Below are 23124 nucleotides of genomic sequence, written 5' to 3' on the forward strand. Positions count from 1 at the left end.
AAATGCCACTTGCATGGTAGGACACATCATTTCCAAGAATCTTGGCAAGGATGAACCTGCCACCCTCACCTCGAGCCTCAAACAAATATCTATTCCGCAAGTTGTTATAATTGGGGCATTCGGTCAACAAATGCCTTACTGTTAGAGGTACTACACAGTCGTCACAATATGGTTGGTGTTGGCCCTTCAGCAAAAACTCGTGTGTAAACCGAGTGTGACCAATACGGAGACGACAAAGAGACGTCTCCCATTTTCGGGGCATCATATTATACCTCCAAGGAGATATGTCATTTGTTATCTCTCGCATTTTATTGCCATCTTGACTATCCCATTGCTGTTGCCATTTATTGCAAACCAATTTCTTGATGTCAGGTAAGAAATCATCACAGGGAATGGGATACCTTCTTGGCAGCAACTCTGATGCAGCCTCCTTAGCCAGTGAATCTGCCTTCTCATTCCCAGACACACCTACATGTGCTGGAACCCAACAAAATTGAACTGTTATACCTCTCCGTCCAATTATGAAAAGCCATTCTAAAATCTTTAAAACTAAAGGGTTATTAGAATTAAAAACTTCCATAGCTTGAAGAACACTCCTTGCATCACTAAAAATTGTAAAATTACCCTCCTTCTCCAACGCTATTTTCTCAATAGCGGTTAATATGCCATACAGTTCGGCAGTAAATATGGAAGCGGTCAGAGGAAGTGCACCTCTACAATTAAAACCATTACTATGTACTCCAAATCCAACGCCAGCATCAGATTTGGAGCCATCAGTATAGATAAAAGTTGATCCTCTATGTTCTCTAACATGTTCATTAAAAAGAGACCTGGCTTCTAGGTCTAACATATTCTTCTTATCTCCAATAAAATATTTACAAAAAGATATCTCTGGTAACTTCCATGGAGGTGTTGGTGATACCTTGAATGGAAGTACCTTAATTCTAATTAAATCCAGACTATTTAATAATCGTTTCACCCGAAAGCCATAAGGTTGAGGAGATTTTGGGTGCAACTCAAAGTATGATGCGTGTCTTACAAGGCTTGCAGTCTGAAAGGCGAGAGAGTTAGGGAGTCTTTGCAATCTAAACCAATACCGAAGAATGGAAGACATTCGGTATAGGTCTAGAGGTAACTCTCCAGCATCAACAAGGAGACTTGGGATAGGCGAGGTTTTAAAAGCTCCAGTAGACAATCTAATACCTGCATGATGTATCGAGTCTAATATTTTTAACCGGCTTGGGGTGGCTGAAGAATATACCTCACAACCATAACTAATTTTGGAAAAAATCAAGGCCTTGTATAATTTTAAAATAGTATTGCGGTCTGCCCCCCACGATGTATGGGACAATACTTTTAAGATATTCAGAGCTTCAACACATTTAGCTTTTAATGCTTTTAAGTGAGAAACCCATGTCAGCCTACAATCAAATATCAAACCTAAAAATTTAGCTTCTCTTGCACATGGTATCCGTTGACCTTTAATGTATATATCCGGGTCTGGATGTACTCCCCGGATACGACAAAAATGGACAACGGTAGTTTTACTTGTCGAGAACTTAAATCCATTCATGTCAGCCCACTGGATAATTTTATCAATAGAGAGTTGGATTTTTCTCTCAACCATTGCCATTCTAGTGCCAGCAAATGATATTGAGAGATCATCCACAAATAATGTTGAGAGAACATCCTGGGGAATGGCTTTGGATATCCCATTAATTGCTAGTGCAAAAAGGGTTACACTCAGCACACTACCCTGAGGAACTCCTTCTTCCTGGCACTTACTCTCAGATAGTGTTTCCCCAACTCTCACTTGAAAAACTCTACGTGAAAGAAATGCCTGAATAAATAGTGGCAGCTCTCCTCTCAATCCCAATTCATGAATGGTTTTAAGTATACCATATCTCCATGTGGTATCATATGCCTTTTCAAGGTCAAAAAATACTGTAACATGGTGCTGTTTGGAAGCAAAGGCTTCACAAATAGAAGACTCTAGTCGTATCAACACATCAGTCGTTGAGTGCATTTTTCGGAATCCACATTGAATCGGTGATAAAATACCTTTCTTTTCAAGGTACCATATCAGCCTTGCATTGACCATCTTCTCCATGATTTTACATAAACAAGATGTCAATGCAATAGGACGATAGTTTGCTGCTAAAAACTTGTCTTTACCGGGTTTTAAAAAGGCTAAAATAATGGCTAGTTCCCAAACACTTGGGTAACTATGATCATGCCATATTCTATTAATAATACTTAAAATAAATAGCTTTGTATTGAAATGTACATGTTTAATCATTGCATATGGAATTCCATCGGGTCCAGGGGCTGTATCGTTGCAATGAGCAAGTGCGGAATCAAATTCTCTTTCAGTGAAAGGAGAATTATACGACTCTTCCCTTCTTGTTGCAAAATTTAAAATTTTCTTTTCTTCAGCGCTCCTATACTGGTGACCAGGGGCTCCTTCACACTTGCTGGATACATTTGAAAAATGATTAGCCAGGGCATTGCTAACTTCCTTTGCTTCAGTTACATACTGGCCATTCACCTTCAACACTGGTGGTGGGTTGGGGGTGAATTTGCCAGCTATCTTTTTTACTTTCCTCCACACAGAAGATGGTGGTGTTCTACTGTTAATGGAGGAAACAAAAGACATCCATGACTGGCGCCTTGCTTCTTTCATGGCACGACGGAACTGTGCTCTACATTTCTTGTACATAATTAAATTCTCATCAGTTCTGCGTCTACGCAATCGTGTTAAAGATCTTCTTGTGGCTCTGTGCAGGGCAGTTAGTTCTGAAGACCACCACGGGACTGGTCGTCGTTTGAATAACCCTGTTGTTTTTGGAATTGAATTGACTCCTGCTGTATGGAGAGTTCCATTCAGTAAGTCTATGGCATCATCGATATTTTCAACTTGTCCTGCATCCCCCTCAATTTCGCTTAGCTCACGAAATTTACCCCAGTCCGCCTTGTCAAGATTCCATCGTGGCGATCCCTGTAAAGGTGGACCATTGTTGGTGTTTATAATGATTGGTGCGTGATCACTAGTATGCCAATCATCTAATGTTCTCCAATCAAAGTCTATTAGGCAATTAGAGCTTACGATTGCTAGGTCAATACATGACAAGGTACCTGTCTGGACATGAAAGTGTGTGGGCTCTCCTGTATTAAGGAGTCCCACATCTTCATTTTCCACAATTGATGATATGATATTTCCCCTCGTGTTGGCTAAAACATCACCCCACAAAGGATGTCTACCATTCAAATCTCCAAGTAAAAGAAAAGGTTGAGGGAGTTGTTGAATCACCTCCACTAAGTTGTCATACAAAATGTTATCATTTGGAGGCAAGTACAGAGAACAAATTGTATATTTTCGCCCTATGTCGATCTGTACAACCACTGCCTGCAGAGGTGTACGAATAGACAGAGAAACTTGGGGAACATCTCGACGAACGTATATGAGACTTCCGCCATGGCTCCCCACTTGGTGATCATATGGTGTCCTATAACTAATGTATTCGCGAGGACATGGGGTATTATGATCAAGTTTGCTCTCCTGTAGACAAATAATTATGGGGGAATGCTCATGAATAAGGAGCTTAAGTTCTTCATATTTGGCCCTTAAACCCTGACAATTCCATTGCAAAATGGAGGAAAAAACTATGGTTTATAATTTGGTAGACCCCTTGGATGGAGTCTTCCCATTAGCAGTTTTTGATCTAACACTATTTTTAGGTGGTTTTATTAAAGAAGGTCTTGATAGATTGGGTTTAGAATTTATGATTTTCTTTTTGTCTTTTTGATCTGATTGTTGAGGAGGTTGGTGGACCTCCACTTGAATTTCCGATTTATTTAAATTGACTTCCAGATCAGAAATATCAACAGACAAATCATCATATTTATTTGACGTCGTAATTTTGATATTTCTTATGGAAGGGGGTGAGAGAGATGGAGGTCTCTCTCTTTTCCGATTAGTAGGTTTTGAGCTACCAGGTTTTTGCACCTTCCCCAATACAGGTGCACCTGGTAACTTAGTGTCAGGTGGCATCTCCATCAAATCAGGCAAGGACATGGCCTGGGAGAGGTTAGTACTAATGTTAGTAATGGGGGACGAAGGCTGTACAGAAATGGGCAATGACCCATTTTTAATACGCTGTGGCAAAGCCTCAGAAGGCAATACGATTACTTTGTCATGCAGTACTTTATCATCAGAGGTTGTATTTCTTTTCTTAGAATTACTGGCAGTGCTAGGTGGGGTTGCTGTCTCCTGTGGTAAATTTACCTTTGATTTTAAGGCCTTTGCATAGCTGGTTGATTTATTCAACATTCTTTTTGCATGTCCCACACTTATGTGTTCTAAACTTGATTTGTTTAGGGCAGCTTCCTCCAACTTATACAGTTCGCATATCCTATCAGTTGATTTATGATTCAAATTGCAATTTGAACACCTGGCCTCAAGTGTACATTCTCCATGATAAGTTTTGGAGCAAATACCACACATTTTTCCATTTTTGCAAACTTTGGATGGGTGTCCAAATTTAAAACAATTAAAACATTGCAGGGGCTTTTGTTTGAAAGGTCGAACTTTAATCCTTTCATTTTCAATAAAAATATGGAAAGGTACATCAGCATCCTGGAAAGTAAGTATAATCATTGAAGTTCCAGGAACCTTATGCACTTTCCATACATTTAATGGACACATAGAAAGTATCTCCTCCTCTGTAAATTCGTATAGGTCCTTATTAAAGACCACTCCCCTTCCATAACTAAAATTTAGATGAGGTTTCATTTCCAATGTAATTTCATCACTGCCTGTCTGTAAGTTAGACAGTATTGCAGACTGAGTCGAAGATTTGGCATGGATGAGATAACTGTTCTTCCCAAAACGAGATATATCTCCAGGTGCTATGGTTCCTACTTTTTTTTGGATAAACTTACATATCTTAAAATAATTCCCTATTATCCCTTTAGGTTCAGCTAAGAGCCACATAGGTGGTTTGGGTTTTCTCTGTGAAGGCATGGGTACATTTCTATCTTTTTCAAACCAATCAGCAGGTTTGTACACATCCAATTCCTTTGGGACCTTATCACAAAGAGCTCCCATGATGTTCAATTCGTTAATTTTGATACTACTAATATTACTTATGGCATTAAACGCTTCATCATGACTTTCAAAAGATATCCAAGAGTCCCATTTTTCATCTCCAAGTCGCATCCGTATTTCCTTTATCAATCCATAGCACTCAAATGCTCTATATATATCATCATAATTTGTCTCTAATGGGATTTGGGAAACATGAAGAAATCGTAGTTTCCCTGTGTTACCCAAATTGCTAGATTTTTTAACATCAGTAGAGTGGTCCTTTTTAGTTCGAAGATCGTCAACAGAGTTTTCCTTAATTTCAGTAGCAGAAGTCGTCAACAGTGCCGGGGGGGAGTCAGCAAATCCAGGGGATGGGGAGTCAGTATTTGAAGGGTCCATATTTAAGGGAGGGATTTTCAGGTTTTTTGTTGTTTTGTTGGGGTACCTGCTTGAGAATTATAAGAAAGTATCATACGTTGGAAAGGAAATTTGCATTCGCCACTATCGGCACAATGAGAGTATATTTCCCCGATGGTCCACTCCATACCCTACCCGAAGGATAGCATCAAAACAGATATAGAGGCACAGGTGTAAGCTAAACCCGCCTGTTAGGACTGAGACCAAAGTAATATGGAATCATCCTCCCCATATCTGTAATGATGGGCTTCCGGCCAAAAGCCAAGAGTCCCACCTCAAGGATTGGATCCCCCTGGATTCCGATGACCCAACCCTTGAGAGTAGTTCCGCCAAAAAGGTCCAAACCATCTTTGGGATGGCTGAGATCATCCAATACTCTCATATATAGCTTTGAATGCGAATACCTCCCAACCGTGATCCCTTCTCCCATTCATCTAAGCTGGCAGTAATAACGAATGTGGAAATATCCACGCTATTTAAATAAAATAGAAAAAAAATAGATAAAAAAATAAATGAACAAATAAAATAAATAAATATATATATATGCATACATCTACATATATATATATATAAAACTAAGAAAAATAATAATCATAGAGATAGGACAGCAAGATGAAAGAAAGGAAATTTGATAAAATTAGGAGAAGGTCGAAGTAATATTAAGCAGAAGAAAAAGATGAAAGAGAGAAATTTAGATTCGAACTGGGGGAGCAATTTCCCGAAGTTCGAGAGCCCTCTTGCCCGTCACCAAGATTCAGCACGGGAATGAAATGCCGTGCTGAAGCTCAATGACTTCATCAAGGCATTCTCTCATTAAGAGGGACGGGTGTAAGAAATGAGTTAGCGGCTAGAGTGGATATGAATGTGTTGAGGTGGTTTGGCCATGTTGAGAGAATGGAAAATAGCTGTCTGCTAAAGAAGGTGATGAATGCAAGAGTTGATGGGAGAAGTACAAGAGGAAGGCCAAGGTTTGGGTGGATGGATGGTGTGAAGAAAGCTCTGGGTGATAGGAGGATAGATGTGAGAGAGGCAAGAGAGCGTGCTAGAAATAGGAATGAATGGCGAGCGATTGTGACGCAGTTCCGGTAGGCCCTGCTGCTTCCTCCGGTGCCTTAGATGACCGCGGAGGTAGCAGCAGTAGGGGACTCAGCAGTATGAAGCTTCATCTGTGGTGGAAATGTGGGAGGTTGGGCTGTGGCACCCTAGCAGTACCAGCTGAACTCGGCTGAGTCCCTGGTTAGGCTGGAGGAACGTAGAGAGTAGAGGTCCCCTTTTTGTTTTGTTTCTTGTTGTTGTCGGCTACCCCCCAAAATTGGGGGAAGTGCCTTTGGTATATGTATGTATGTATGTTTTAGTTTAGGGTACTGTAGTACATGCATTAAGTGTTCTGTACATTAAAGGGTAGTTTGTTAACAGTACTACGTACAAGGGAAGGTTTTAAAAGTCTGAATATACATGTTAAATAAATACGTAAATATGGTGTCACTACTTCGCGGATTTTCACCTATCGCGGTCGGGTCTGGAACCTATCTACCGCGATAAACGAGGGCTCACTGTATTTTCAATTTTCATTCCATGTTTTGCTTCACCGAGTAGTCTTACTTGACAAATGAGCAATAAGGTTTACAATTTTATTATTTCTATGAACCTCTCCTGATGTTCACATTGCTTCTTCTCTAAAAGCTCAGTTTATTGGCCATATTGATTTACTGAATAAAGTCTCATTGGACAAATGAGGGGGAATAAGACAATTTACAATTAGAAATACAGGGTGGTTTTAGAAGAGGTAGGGGCTGTATGAATCAGATTTTTACAGTTACGCAGATATGCGAGAAATATTTAGCAAAAGGTAAGGAGGTGTATGTTGCGTTTATGGATCCGGAGAAAGCGTATGATAGAGTTGATAGGGAAGCAATGTGGAATATGATGAGGTTATATGGAGTTGGTGGAAGGTTGTTGCAAGCAGTGAAAAGTTTCTACATAGGTAGTAAAGCATGTGTTAGGATAGGAAATGAAGTGAGGGATTGGTTTCCGGTGAGAGTGGGCCTGAGACAGGGATGTGTGATGTCGCCGTGGTTGTTTAACTTGTATGTTGATGGCGTGGTGAGAAAGGTGAATGCTCGAGTGCTTGGACGAGGATTGAAACTGGTTGACGAGAATGACCATGAATGGGAGGTAAATCAGTTGTTGTTTGCGGATAATACTGTACTGGTTGCAGACGCGGAAGAGAAGCTTGCCCGATTAGTGACAGAATTTGGAAGGGTGTGTGAAAGAAGGAAGTTGAGAGTTAATGTGGGTAAGAGTAAGGTTATGAGATGTACGAGAAGGGAGAGTGGTGTGAGGTTGAATGTCATGTTGAATGGAGAGTTACTTGAGGAGGTGGATCAGTTTAAGTACTTGGGGTCTGTTGTAGCAGCAAATGGTGGAGTGGAAGCAGATGTACGTCAGAGAGTAAATGAAGGATGCAAAGCGTTGGGGGCAGTTAAGGGAGTAGTAAAAAATAGAGGGTTGGGCATGAATGTAAAGAGAGTTCTGTATGAGAAAGTGATTGTAGTAACTGTGACGTATGGATCGGAGTTGTAGGGAATGAAAGTGACGGAGAGACAGAAATTGAATGTGTTTGAGATGAAATGTTTAAGGAGTATGGCTGGTGTATCTCAAGTAGATAGGGTTAGGAACGAAGTAGTGAGGGTGAGAACGGGTGTAAGAAATGAGTTAGCAGCTAGAGTGGATATGAATGTGTAGAGATGGTTTGGCCATATTGAGAGAATGGAAAATGGCTGTCTGCTAAAGAAGGTGATGAATGCAAGAGTTGATGGGAGAAGTACAAGAGGAAGGCCAAGGTTTGGGTCAATGGATGGAGTGAAGGAAGCTCTGGGTGATAGGAGGATAGATGTGAGAGAGGCAAAAGAGCGTGCTAGAAATAGGAATGAATGGCGAGCGATTGTGACGCATTTCCGGTAGGTTCTGATGCTTCCTCCGGTGCCTTGAAAGACCGCAGAGGCAGCAGCAATAGGGGATTCAGCATTATGAAGCTTCATCTGTGGTGGATAAGGTGGGAGGGTGGGCTGTGGCACCCCTAGCAGTACCAGCTGAACTCGGTTGAGTCCCTTGTCAGGCTGGGAGGAATGTAGAGAGGAGAGGTCCCCTTTTCTGTTTCATTTGTTTGATGTCGGCGACCCCCCAAAATTGGGGGAAGTTCCTTAGTATATGTATGTATGTTTGAAACTCTCCTGAACACTAGGAAGACATAGGTAGTAGTTAGTAGTAAAAAAGGACATGAAGTAAACATTCAACATTCAAATGGAAGATGGTACACTGCTAAAACAGAACAATGAGTTTAACTATTTAAGCTCAATAATATAAGAGGTGTGCAGTACTGAGAAAGCAGTGATACAAAGTGAAAGAAACATGGCAAAACTGGAGAGAAGTAAAAAGTAATTTTAGACATGAACATGCCATTATGACTCAAAATGAAGATCTATAAGAGTTATCAGGCCTGTAGTATTATATACTGTAGAGCAGAAAAGGCACTGAAGAGGATAGAGGAGGTACTATAGAAAAGAACTAAATGAGGATGGGGAGATGGATTGTAAGAATATCATTACAGCACTGGAAAGGCGGAATAGTCAAGATATAAGAAGAATGTGTGGCATATGCAATGTAAAAGACAAGGTTAGGTAAGCTTTTCTAAGATACAGTATTATGGACATGTAATAAGAATGGGAGGAGGTGGAACCAATCAAGAGAGCTGGATGGATGTAGTGAGGAGGGATATGTGTGGGATTGGAGTGTGGGAAGATGATGCAAGGAATAGAAATAGATGGAGAAAGTTGATTTGAGCGAGCAACCGACCCTGCAATACAGTGGGACTAATAAAGTTAAAAGAAGATGATCTAAGCAAGAACATCTAGAATCTATAAACCTTCTATAAGATAATAAAATTTCAACATATCCTTGACTAGCAATATCATTGATTAGAATTTTACCTGTTGCAGAGATGAATTGGTGCTTGCTGAGTTATCCCTAGTGGCTCTCAAAGGCTGCGATCTTTTACTATTATCTCGTCCTTTACAACGTGCTTGTATCTCTCGCAGTCGCTTCACATTATCTTGTACAAAATCGCGCCGACTTTGACCTAAAATTTAATATAAAAACAAAAGAGCTGAGACCAAACAATATCAATAAAGGTCACTTAAGAACTGAAATATGCTTTGGAAAAAAAATATACAAGAAATACCATCATGAATGGAGATCTGTATAACCGAGCACATTCATTCATACACTTTTAATTAAAAAAAATATATTTAACTATACATACTATTGTTTTTTCCTATCACTGAATATTCTTTCAATGTTCTAGAATATGACAGGCTTAATTCTGGTACCTGAAGATTCTGAACTATCTAAAATACTATTATTCACTTGCAATGAAAAAACTTTGAAGTGTGAAAAAAAAATCTCCTTGTTCAAGAAACAAAGCAATTGACAGAAGTCGAATCAATTACTGTATGGACAGACTGTAAAATAAAGTGAAACAAGGCACCCAAAATAAAATCAATACAGTACTATACAAGAGCAAATTTTAGTGTTAAAAAGATAGGAAGACTTTTATCCTCTGACTACCACCCACCTAAACATTACAATATGCAAATGATTTTTCAAAAATTATCAGACTTACTTCTATCTTATTCTAATACAGTATACCAAACTAAACTCATGGCCAAATACCATGAAGAATTTTATTCTGAACAATATTAGAGTATCCAACAACAAAAACTCGCTCAATAAAAGGGCTTAAAAGTTCTAAAAACATAGGAAAAACTATAACTGCTTGAAAAATATGTTAAACAACTTTCGTCTTGAAGCTATGGCAAATGTAACTCTTAAATTGAGCAAGTTAAATAATTCAGTAAACACACAGTAAGGCAAGGTAAACTACACTGCTTTTGCATTAACATTTGACTAAACTGAAATTTTATTGAAGATAAACAGTAATTTTGTTTATAATCATGGACAAACACCCTTATTTCACTCCAAGAGCTGTTTCATTAGTAAAGTTATATTTTTGCTCTACTGGTATACAACCCACCATCACTGAAAAAGTCACTTATGAGTTAGGAGTCTCTTCTCACAATCTTTTATATTTTACAATGGCCATGTTTTGAGATGCTTCTCTGATCCTCCCAGTTGATTGGACAATGATCGAAAAAATTTAAAAATAATTAATACGTTTCCTAGCTATACTGTACAAACCTGAGTTCTTTAATAAGAGCATGACTTAAGCAAAGCTGGAACAGCCATTAAACTTTTGATAAGGTACAGTAGTCAAAGCTACTGGCCCCTTAACAGCCAGCTAGGCACTCATTTTTTACCTTAGGCCTGGAACTTGTGGGATGGTTGAGGCAGAAAGTGCAGCTTAAAGCACTGAGGTTTGTATGGTTAAGAAAAATAGAAATTACCTTTAAAATACACTGGGATTTTTTCCTACAAGACTACAAACCATTATCCTTTTATAGGAGACTTGTTCTTAGGAGTGAGGAAGTTCCTATGAACCAAAATGTGACTGGTTAAACTTTCCTCTGAAATTTCTGAGCACCTGGCCCTGTAGAGGGGCTATGGTGAAGACTCTTTTCAACCCCTTAGCAGCCAAGTGGAATTTGGTATGCAGTTACAAGCTAACCTATATCCTTATACAGGATTATGTTGTCTGAATATATAATTATCATGAGAAATGGATTTGCATATATTCTATCCCTCCTCCCTCTCACCTGGGAAGAACTCTTGTTTGAAAAGAAAGGTTGCTTGATAATGAAGCTTACCTGCATCTTACATCCAGTCCAGCATAGAATGGCTACTACTGCTGCACCCGAAGGGAGAGGAAGAGTAGAAGGTCCATCAATCTATCTTTCAAACTAGGTTCATGCAAAATTTCTTTCTTAGACTAGAAGCTTCGCATCCGTTAAGGGATCTAGGCTAGCTCACAACCTGTTTAACAGCCACCACTGGACTAAAAGGTGAAGATATCAAAGGACTTTTGGGTTTACTCCAGAAGGTAGAGGGAGGTGAAGGTTGCCCTTCTTCAACACAAGCACAATGAAAGCTTGTGTGGAGCTGATACCCTTGAATCCGTAAGCTCTTGCCCACAAAGGTTCTTTAATCCTAGAATGAAAGCGTTCGTGAATATTTTTTAATTGTTTCTGCCAGTACTTAGAAAAGGTTTTAGTGCTCGGGCCTGAAGCAATGAGCCCTCACAGACAGAGAAGTCGGTCATCCTGATTCCCACTGGATGCCTCCTTGAGAGAGGAAATAGAGAAGGACTGAAACCTAGTATTGTGGAACTTTGGGTCCTAGTTCTTTGTAACAAAGTCAGGCACAAAGTAAAGGGGACCTATTTCCATCCCTCAGAGTAACTAGTGACCTACGAGATGCCTCGTAAATTGCTAACTCGCTTTGCCAACACAAAGGCTACAACGAAAACAGTCAGGAGTGTCTGATCCCTGTCTGATGCAAGATTCGTATGTGGCACGCATAAGATACTTGAGAGAGTAACATTCCAGTCCAGGGACCAGAGATCTTGGGGTGGAGAAGACTGCTTGAAGTTCACCACAAGGAGGAGACATCCAAGCACTTCTGAAGATCTGGTTCAAGGCTGAGTGATACCCTATCCCCATAGAGACTGAGAGGAGCTTCATTTTCCTTGGCAAAGGAAGACGAGAAAATCAATAATCTCCTGCATAGGTTCTGACCAGAAAAGAACCCCGTCTACATCACCGGTCACAAAAGATGGCATATTTTCCCTGGTAGACAGCTGCAGAGGATCTTTGCAGCTATCCAGACATCTGTACAGTGCCTTGCAAAAAGCATTTCACTCAGGTGAGCTGCTGGATAGACTCCACCCATGAAAAACAAGGGACTCCACTGAGTGATGTTACCTCTGCAGTTGGGGGACTGACAGAGATGAGTGGGCCATAAGGGTAGTTCTCTTGGCACCTTGACCAGGAACATCAGTAGATCTGATTCCATTTGATGTATAGCCACCTGGTTAATCCTGAGACATGCTGTCATCCAACAACCTGTTAATTAATGGCAAATCAGGCAGAAGGGAAGGGGTATGTGTCACGGTTGTCCAAAGGGTGCTAGAAAGAATCCTAGAACACTACCCATAGGTCTGGAACAGGAGAGCAGAACACCAGGAATCTACTGTTAAGCTATGTGGCAAACAGGTCTATCACCAGTGATGATCCCCCAAAGGAAGAAGCATTTCTACTGAGCATGTCTGCTAGAACATTCCTCTTACCCGGGATGAAACTTGCAGTCAGCTCTGCATCGTTGCAAGATATGCATCTGTTGGCAAGGCTTGTAGAACTAGGAACACCATTTGCATTTCCAGCATGTTAATGTGCAGGTGCTTTTCTTCTGGGAAATAAAGACTAGAGTTGATTTGTTCCCTTAAGAGTGTACCCCACTCCTTTTTGGATGCATCCAAGAACAGAAGCATCTCTGGAGGTGTGGAATTAATGAAACTCTCCTTGGGAGGTTTTCATTGTTCAGTCACCAGGAAAGATAATCCCGTACCTCTTTTTCTACTGGAACAAGATGGTAAGGAAAGAGCCAGCGATGCTTCAGACAAAACTGGAGTGGAATGAATTTTGCCAACGAGGAAAGATGTACCAGAAGACATTGCCACCACTGAGCCGGAAAATTCTTGCTTGAACAGGAATTAAGTGCTACCTCTCAGAGCCTGACAATACGATCGTCCGATAGAAAGAGACTCGCTGCTGCTGTGTCTATCAACATGCCTAGATACTTCATCCTCAAAGGAGGCCAGGATCAGCCAATTGTCGAGACACCTCAAAAGATATCCCATTCAAGTGGGTCAAAGCTGAGACCAGAGCAAACACACGGGGAGCAACGGACTGTCAAAAACCGAAGGCCTTGAGTTGGTACACTACTCCCTCAAGAACAAAGCAAAGGCACTTTCTTCAAAACTGGTGGATGTGTATCCAGAAATAGATGTCTATCAGATTCTCCAAAATCAAGAAGTCTTCCTCTCCGATAGCAGACCACACGATATTTGCCACCTCCATACTGAACAAGGTTTGATAAAGTTGTTCAGCAGTGAGAGATCGATGACTGATCTCCAGCCTCCATGTCGAATTCTCCACCATGAAAAGTTGGCTGTAGAAATCTGGAGAGCTGTCTCAAACAACTTCTAGTACATTCTTCTCCATCGTTTTCACCTTTACCGCCAAACTAAGACCTTTTGGAAATTTTGGATGGTAATTCTGGAGAACCAACAGGGTGCAAGTAAGGAAGAATAAGGTCTATGAAGAGAACACAGTAGCCATCACGAAGGACTATAACTACCTGTTGTTCTGCTCAATGTCACTGCCACATTGGCCAATGACATGACAGGCATCACCACCTACTTGCAGCAGCTGGAGGAGAGGACTGCAGACTAAAGTATCCTCTTTCTCCCTTTTTACATCTATTGCCCTTCCTGAACAATTTGGTTATAAACTCTATTTAGGCAGGCCCTCATATAGTGCATGTCAAGTCTCTCACTATAGGCCCCTGCATAGCATACCTTATGAATTTTCCATCATCACTCAGTTCTCATTTTACATAGTTTTTGACAGGATGGATAGACTATACCATTTAAAGAATCTAGAAGACAACAACTCGGCTGAAAAGTGGCTAGGACTAAACAGGTTTAAACCGTACAACAGAAGTTATCCAAACGGTCCACATAGTAGGACCTTAACTGTCTCATATTAAGTATCTAGGTATATTATACAGTACACACACTCAAAACAACCCAATAATATTTTAAGAAAAAGCTTACACTCCAATAAAACTAATTCTGGAGAGTTTCACAGATGGAGAGAAATATAATTTGAGAAGCCACCTCATTGCAAAATAATTTTGTTTCTAGAATGATTTACCACAAAAAGGAATACTTCCATTGTTACATAATGAAATCTCAATTACTTTCACAGTAAGACATTTTTTGTGCAAGCCTAAACCAAGATCCATGGACAAAAACTTGCAACTGCTCATCCTGACTCTTGTAGGCTGGCTCTCCAGTTGGGACATCTGATCATGCCTTGGTTTCGTTAGTAATTAAGACTGAGCAGCTTGTCCCTGATGTATCATACTCATGTAAGATACATATAAAATCTCAAGTAGACTGGAATGGTCTTTTGAGTGACCTTTTGCACTTAATTGGTCACTATTATGTGTTGAGCCTGTTCTCTTGAATGAAAATCTGGTCATCATAATTAACATGACAAATTCGGAGATAATTTGTATTTTTCCTAACCATACAAACCTTAGCTATTTACATAGGGTATTACTTTTGGCGTAGCTGAAATTGACGAGCCATTAGATTTTTAACGAGGGTTTACTAACCCCGCGCTAGTTAGCAGGGGTAGGGGAGGGGTAGCTTGCTACCCCTCCCCCCTCACACACCGGTGAAATGTCTCACATCACTTAGAGGTAGGACTTGTCTTTGGGGGACAGGGCTGGCGGGCAAATATGTGTAAATAGCTAAGGTTTGTATGGTTAGGAAAAATACAAATTATCTCCGAATTTGTTCCGTAACCGAAATACAAACCACGCTATTTACATAGGGTGACTTACCCTTTAGGAAGGGTGGAAAGTCCCCAGCCTTACTGGCTTTGGCTTACCCGGGGACTCAGAATACGAGTGAGCAGCACTCGAGAAAAGGAGTCCCTGCACCTCACAAGAGCAAGGAACGTGTGGCCTACATAGGCTTGTGTGTGAAGGAATAAAGTGTGACTCGTCCTAGGCAGTTGACCTGGAGTTCCTTAGACGGAACTCTAGGTTAGGACGTTCCCAATACCACCTCGTCAGGGTATAGGGGACACGACAGTATTACCTTAATACTCGGAACACAAGGAAGCATGGTTTACCTGCAGAGGTTTGAGGTCAGCTATGCAGAGACCAGGATGCTGCTTTCCCCAGGAAAGGGGAGGATGAAGAAAGAAGTAAGGGCCAGACATACTTCTTTCATTCATGCAGTCTAAAACCCGGTAACAATGCCCTCAACCTTCTGCTACCTGTCCAAAAAGGAGCCTGAGGTTAGACCAGCTGTTGTGTAGCCACCACAGGGCGATAGAAAACGTATCGATACTCCTGTGGGTCACGTCCTGCAGGAGGTGGGCTGTGAAGGTCGTTAGACGCTTCCAGACTCCAGCTTGAAGCACCTGCATCCCAGAGTAGTCCCTCTTGAAGGCCAGGGACGTTGCGATGTATCTGACATCGTGTGCTATAGGGCGATGTGACGGAGGAGGGTCTGGATTCAGGTCGAGATGAAAGACCTTGAATCCGGGCAGAAAGGCATTCTTGGTGACCCTCCCCTGCGTCCTTCCTGTGCTCCCAAACCGGGCTTGCACATGAGGACGAACTGCAGCTGTTCTTAAAGATAACCCCTCCGGTTCCTTACTGGCAAGTAGGAGAAGGTCTGGGTCATCTGTACAGAACAGAGACTCGAAATCTGAGGAGTCGAACCGAAGGTCCGGGACTCCAAGATTCTGAGTCTAGTAACCAACTCATGAACGAACCTGAATGTTACCTCCCCCTATCCTCTCGAAAGGGCGGCGTCGTACGAAAGACCATGAAGATTGCTTACACGCTTGGCCGAGGCCAGAGCGAGCAGGAGCACCATCTTCCAAGACGGGCGACGATTAGAGGCCTGATGTAATGGTTCGCAAGAAGATCTCTTAAGTGTCTTAAGAGCCCGAACCATGTTCCATGGAGGAGGTCTCACTCCCACTGGGGGCAGGTAAGATCGTAGCTTCGCATGAGTGAAGAAAGATCCAGCAGGGAGGAAATGTCTATGTATTCCTTTCCGCCTGGAGGCCAGGGAAAGGCTGAGCGATAGGCTACACTGCCGAGAGCGAAAATTGAATTTCCTCCCACCGATAAACAATAACTCCGTTATTGCTGGAGTAGAGGCATCAAGGGGAGAGGAACCCTTCCCACAACACCGACCACAGAAGACTCTCCACTTCGTCTGGAAGACCCCTGCGGATGACTTCTGCAGGTGACGAGATCTCCGCTCCGCGACTGTTGCGGGGTGCCCCTTTGTGAGGAGGTGTCATATAGTCTACAGGCGTGAAGCCGAGGCAAAGCTACGGCTTGAGATAGATGTTGCAGTGTGGTTGTTTGAGTAGCCTGTGTCGTGGAAGAAGCTCTCCCGGGAGTTCCGCCAGGGGATGCAGAAGGTCTGGAAACCGTTCTGCGTAAAGTCGCAGCGGAGCTATCAGGGTCATCGATAGGTTGACCAAAAATCTGGTCTCGTTGAGCCTCCTTCTCAACAGACAAAATGGTGGGAAGACGTCGGTGTCGATGTTGTCCCACCGTTGTAGGAAGGCATCTTGCCAAAGAGTCTTGGGGTCTGAGACTGGGGGGGGGGGGGTAGTACAGCGGCAGCTTGAAGTTCAAGGCTGTCGTGAGCAGGTCCCCCAGGTCAGGACTTTGCTGGTAACTAGGGGCCAAAGACCCCCAGGTACTCTCTATCTGTGAGTCTCTGCTCAGATTGTCGGAGAGCACATTCCTTTGCCCGGAATGAAGTGAGCCGACAGTGATATTGAGTGGACTTCGGTTCATCTCAGTATCTCCACTGCAAGATGCGAAAGTATGAAAATGTACCTTCCTGCTAGTTGAAATACGCCAGTACTGTGGAGTTGTCGCTCATGGAGCGACTCGCCAGGATCTGTTGGATCTGTTGAAGGGTCAGACTACGGCCTTTAATCCTAGTTGATTGATGTGGAGGTTCCCTTCAGGTCCTGACCATAGGCCTGAATCAGAACGTGGGCCCCCCCCCTTTTCTTTTTTTTGATGAGTCTGAGAACAGCATCAAATGCGGGGGGAAGGACGAGAAGATCCCCTCCCTTGCAAGAGGTTTCCGTAGGTCAACCCCCATTGCAGGTCTAATCGTTCCGCTGGTCCCATAGGGACCAGAAAGTCCGGATAACCGTTGCTCTGATTCCACCGGGACTTGGGCCGCCTAACAGGGAACTTATCCTGAGGCGACCGTTCGGAACTAGACGGGTCAAGGATGGAAGAAGACCTAGGAAGTGAAACCAAGATAGGGCTGAAAGCTCTCCTTGTCTGAGGAAAGGTTCTGCAACTCTCCTCAGCCTTGCTACAGACATCTGATGGGAAGGCTTGGAGATAGGAGTCAATATCATGGCTAGATAACCCAGATGTTGAGATAGAAGCAGAGAAGGCTTCTCGCGAATTACCATGATCCCTAGATCTAGGTAAAGTCCCGGAAGCTTGTCTCGGTGTCGAAGAAGGTCAATTCCGAGAATACCGGAGTTAGCCAGTCCTCCAGAAAGCGAAGGAGGCAGAAGCCTGCTCCTGAGTGGCCATGAGGATATCAGGGTGAGTCTTCAGGTGAAAACCTGCGGTGCTGTGGCGGGATCGCAACACAACATCTTGAACTGGTACATCTGTTGTCTAGACTGAATTCCAAGTGCTTCCTGGAAGACGGATGGAAAGGGACCTGGAAGTACCCGTCCTTCCGATCCAGGGCATATGGAGTCTTGTGATCTCGCTACCAGTCTGATCGATTCTGCTGTTCCACGCTGAACGAAGTTTGTTCGACAAACCTGATCAGAGCTGAGTGGTCGATGACGGGACTCCCGTCTCAGATGCTTCCCTACAGGAAAAGATAGACTGAAGCCGGGGGGGAAGCCGTCGACGACCCTTTGGAGGGCATCCTTCTAAAGCATGGCCCCTTCTGCCCGAAGGGATAGCCCCTTGCCGATCCCATGGCATAGAAGCTCAGCGACACTGGATTCGCTGTCAGTGGAGGCAGAGATGTTAAGAACGAGGCGCGATATCCTTGGCTGATCACGGAGATCGTGCAGGAATCGGCCGCGGGATGCTGCTATCTGAAAGCGTAACTTTAGGCATCCCCCCAGCGGGAAACTTGCAGGGGGGTTGCCAATCCTAGCGTTTGCGGACTCAGCCGCTCCCTCTAAGATAATAGCCTGCTAGGGAGGACTTCCCGTCCTTCTTGTCCCTGACAGGAGGGGGGGCTGCTATTGTACACCTTGCCTTAGCTGCCGGAGCCGGTTCCGATGACCTTGGCTGACGAAGCTGTATGATGAGGCGCTGGAGGCCTGCAGGGTCTGGAAGTAAGCGCCTTTGGAGGAGTGAATCGAGATTCGACTTTCTCCACACACCAGCTGTCCATTTCCCCGTCCTTGGGTTCAAACAAGCTCTTCCCAAGGCTGGAAGTGTGTCTGAGTTTGCCGACATCCACGATTGGGACTTCCAAGAGGAACCTCTCGGTCACTGCATCTCGATGTTTCAACATCGAGTTTGTCTGCAAGTTCGAAACTTGGCGACGGAAAACAATGGTGCTTGTGCCCGAGAGAAGGAAAGTTCCCATGATCTTCCTGGAGCTTCCTTGTACAAATCCTCGGGTCGCAATCGGAGAGGGAAATGCCTGGTAAGCAAGCCCCCTCCATGGAATGGTGACGAGGAAGGGCTAGACCAGTCACCCCCTGCCGGGCGGAGAATTTCTCGAGAGAAAACTCCCTGGTAAGCCCCTTCCACGGAATGATGGAGAGGAAGGGCTAAACCAGGTTCTGAAAAGAAGGAGATGAGTGTTGCCCAGACCTCCCTGAAGATTCTTCCTGCTCTTGCACGTGCCATGCTCTGCGTTTCTGGGGTGAAGATCGTAATCTGGAAGTACGCGCTCCAGAAGACTCGCCAGGTTGCCCGTGTTGCGAAAACCCGACGGGAATCGCCGTCGAAATCGCCCTGGCGCTCGCGCGATGGTGAAAGACAGACCCTGGTTCAATGACGATTGTAGATGCACTTATTTGGAGAAGCAGGAGGCTTATCATCTTTGGAAGAGTAACAGGTCAAATTTCACTTTGAATAACTATACTGAGTTTAGAGCTGTTGCTCAGAGAGTTTATGCTTTCACCAAAAAGGAAAACAATTTGACCATAAAAGAAACCCTTTCAGATACAAGCCAAGAACATAAGTAGTGGGCTCTTAAATCTGCACTTTCTAGTGTAGATTTAACAGTTCATCCTTTACTTAAACCAAGACACTGTTACTCACTGTCCAAAGGAAAAGGCAACCATTTTGGCTGATGTGATTGACAGCAAGCAGAGTAATGAGAAGCTAGATCTTTCTCATTCCTGTCTTCTTAAGGCTAAACTAACTAGATAAGCTTTTTGGTCCCGAGAAATTAAAGTACTCTTGATGGACCTTGATGCTTACGGAGATGTAGACTCAAATGGTAATTTTCCTTTGTTTTTAAGATTACTGATTTCTTAGTTCCTAACTTATCTTATGTTTTGCATGTTAGCAAGAAGAGGTTCTTCTTCCTCTTATTGGAGAATTGGTAAAGTTACTCTATTAGCTAAATGTGTTTGTGGTAGCTCTTACCCTATTGATTATCACCCAATTTCCATAACTCCCATTCTATCTAAAGTTTCTGAACGTCTTTTGGCAAAACGTTTAAATAAGTATGCTGAAGATGATAATCTGTTCTCAAATTTGCAATTTGGCTTTCTCAAAGTTATTGAAGCATGTCTTGCTCTCCTGTCCTGGGCTTCTTACAATTTCCAAAGTTGTACAGAGAAATCCCTAATTGTGGTCAAGAAGTTTGTATGACTGGCCTTCATTTTAGTGCTGCCTTTCACTCAAAGTATGATCGTAAGTATGGCAAGGACAGTGACTCCTAAACATCCGATTCTTTGTATTGATTATGTTCCATTAACTATATACAACTCCTTTAAAGTTTTAGGTGCAATTTTTTTATTGCAAAATTACTTTTGAGAATCTTCTTAAATTTCACATAAAATTGGCTTACTGAGAAAGTCTTTCGAGACTTTCGCTGATCAATCTATTCTAAAGAAATATTTCAATTCTTTTATTCTACCTTGTTTTGAGTATTGATTGTCTTGCTAGTCTTCAGCTGCTGGCTCTCATCTTAATTTGTTGAACAAAAACCTGCAGCCTATTATAGTTCCTACTCCTGATCTGGATATTAATCTCTGGCATTGTTATCCAGTTAGTCTTTTACATGTATTGCATAAGATTTTTCATAATTCTGATCACCTTTGCATTAAAATCTTTGCAGACTGTACCATTCTGTACATAGTGCTATGTATTCAGTTACCTCTAACAGGCTTGCCTTCTCCACCATAAGGCTCAACACTTATTCCAGCTATAACCAGATTGTGGAATACTGTAATCTTCCTAATCAGGCAGTGGAATCGGTGGAACTTTGGGAGTTACATTTTGCCGTAAATTTTTTTATGTTGAGCAGGTTGACTTCAGTCTCTCTTCATACTTTATAGTGTTTATGTCAAATTTACTTTAATGTGGTTACTGATCTTAAAATACTTTTTTTTTATTCTTTACTTCTCATATATACAGTAGTTTATTTATTTCCTTTCCTTGCTGGGCTATTCTCCATTGGAGCCCTAGGGCTTATAACTAACTACAGTGGAACCTCTACATCCGAACGTATCTACATCTGAATTTTCCAACATCCAAAGTAAAATTCGAGCAAATTTTTGACTCTACACCCGAATTTTATTTTGACACACGAAGTAAGCAATTTTCGTCGTACCGGTTGTATCCGAATTTTTTGACACGCGAAGTACAATTCGAACACGTTCCGACTCTACACCCGAATGTTTTTTTCGACACCCGAAGTAAACAATACTCGTACGCGTAGTCGGTGCTCATAGCGCCTAAAGTGTTTTTTATTTCCGCCGATAGAAGGCAGCACATCGACCTCGGAGGGACGCTCAATTAGCGGGGCTTGGGTCAGTCCTCTGTTCTCGTCGGCTTCTTGCGGTTGTGCACTGTGCGTTCTGCTATTAACTCTGTTTTAATCGTGATTTTTTACGTGCATCCTTTAACGGTAATTTACGTTAAGTATGGGTCCTAAAAGGCTTAGTTTTGCCAGTGGTAATGGTAGTGGTGAGAAAAGGAAGAAGGAAATGCTTTCTTTAGAAATTAAGCAGGAAATTATTGAAAAACATGAGCGTGGCGTCTGCGTGAGTGAACTTGCTAAACAGTATGGCCGTAATATGTCGACGATCTCGACAATCCTTAAACAGAAGGAAGCTATTAAAGCAGTGAAACCTTCTAAGGGGATCACCATAATTTCCAAACGCCGTACCCCTATCATAGAAGAGATGGAACGACTTCTACTAGTGTGGATTAAGAATAGAGAGATCGTTGGCGACACCATCACCGAGACCGTCATCTGTGAGAAGGCGCACGCCATCTTTACGGACTTGAAGGAGGAGAGCTCTGGGGGTGATGCTGGGGAGAGTTCAACCGAGCCTTCCTCAGATGATTTCAAGGCATCTCGTGGCTGGTTCGAGAAATTTAAGAAACGGTCCGGGATTCATTCAGTTGTTCGCCACGGAGAGGCTGCTAGTGCAGACACAAAGGCTGCAGCTGACTTTGTCAAGAACTTCGAAAAGATCGTGCAGGAAGAAGGCTACGTAGAGCAGCAGGTGTTTAATTGTGATGAAACCGGGCTGTTTTGGAAGAAGATGCCGAGTCGAACCTACATCACTGCCGATGAGAAGAAATTGCCTGGGCATAAGCCAATGAAGGATCGGTTGACTCTTGCCCTATGTGCCAACGCTAGCGGGGACTTTGAAGTCAAGCCCTTACTGGTTTACCATTCAGAGAACCCTAGGGCCTTTAAAGCACACAACGTCGATAAGGATCAGCTTCATGTTTTCTGGCGATCCAACTCGAAGGCCTGGGTCACTAGGCAATACTTTGTGCAATGGGTTAACCAAGTTTTCGGCCCTTCTGTGAAGAAGTATCTTCATGAACAGAAATTGCCTTTAAAGTGCCTGCTATGCCTTGACAATGCACCCGCTCACCCCCCCGGACTTGAAGATGATATCTTCGATGAATTCAAGTTCATAAAGGTGCTGTATCTTCCACCGAATACCACCTCTATCCTCCAGCCCATGGACCAGCAAGTCATCTCTAATTTTAAGAAGCTGTACACCAAGCACTTATTTAAGCAGTGCTTTAATGTCATGCAAAGCACCAACTTAACTTTGCGTGAATTTTGGAGGGGCCACTTCAACATCCTGCACTGCTTGAAGATCATAGATCAGGCTTGGGTGGGATTAACTCAACGGACCCTCAATTCCGCCTGGAAGAAGCTGTGGCCTAATGCAGTTTCTCCCCGAGATTTTGAGGGTTTTGACCCCGAACCTGATCCCGTGGTCGGTGCAGCGGAAGCCGTAGAGGAAATCGTCTCCCTTGGCAAGTCCATGGGTCTGGAGGTCGACGCAGATGACGTTACGGAACTCGTCGCCGAACATCACGACGAACTTACCACGGATGAGCTCAAGGAACTCCATGCTATGTCGGAGCACATGAGTGATGACGAGGAAAGGAGCGAGGAGGTAGAACATGTGTTAGGTTCGGCGCATATAAAAGAGGTGTTAGGAAAATATCAAGACGTGGTCGACTTCATCGACAAATACCATCCAAAGAAATTGCAGGTTTGTCGTGTAGTTTCTCAATTCGATGATGTTTGCCTAACTCACTTTCGAAACATTCTGAAAAGC

The 23124-nt window shown here is 42.9% G+C and overlaps 1 protein-coding gene across 9 annotated transcripts in view; it reads right to left on the reverse strand.

The window, feature by feature from the left end:
- The window catches only part of LOC137615393 (uncharacterized), a 326176-nt gene that overhangs the window by 27626 nt on the left and 275426 nt on the right, over positions 1-23124 (reverse strand). For all 9 annotated transcript variants that reach the window (XM_068345226.1, XM_068345224.1, XM_068345227.1 and 6 more), the window contains one exon: positions 9493-9641. In XM_068345226.1, coding sequence (XP_068201327.1) covers positions 9493-9641 — 149 coding nt within the window. The remainder of the gene's footprint in view (positions 1-9492; positions 9642-23124) is intronic.

This window comes from Palaemon carinicauda, chromosome 21 (genome assembly GCF_036898095.1).
Source record: "Palaemon carinicauda isolate YSFRI2023 chromosome 21, ASM3689809v2, whole genome shotgun sequence".
Classification (NCBI taxonomy): domain Eukaryota; kingdom Metazoa; phylum Arthropoda; class Malacostraca; order Decapoda; family Palaemonidae; genus Palaemon; species Palaemon carinicauda.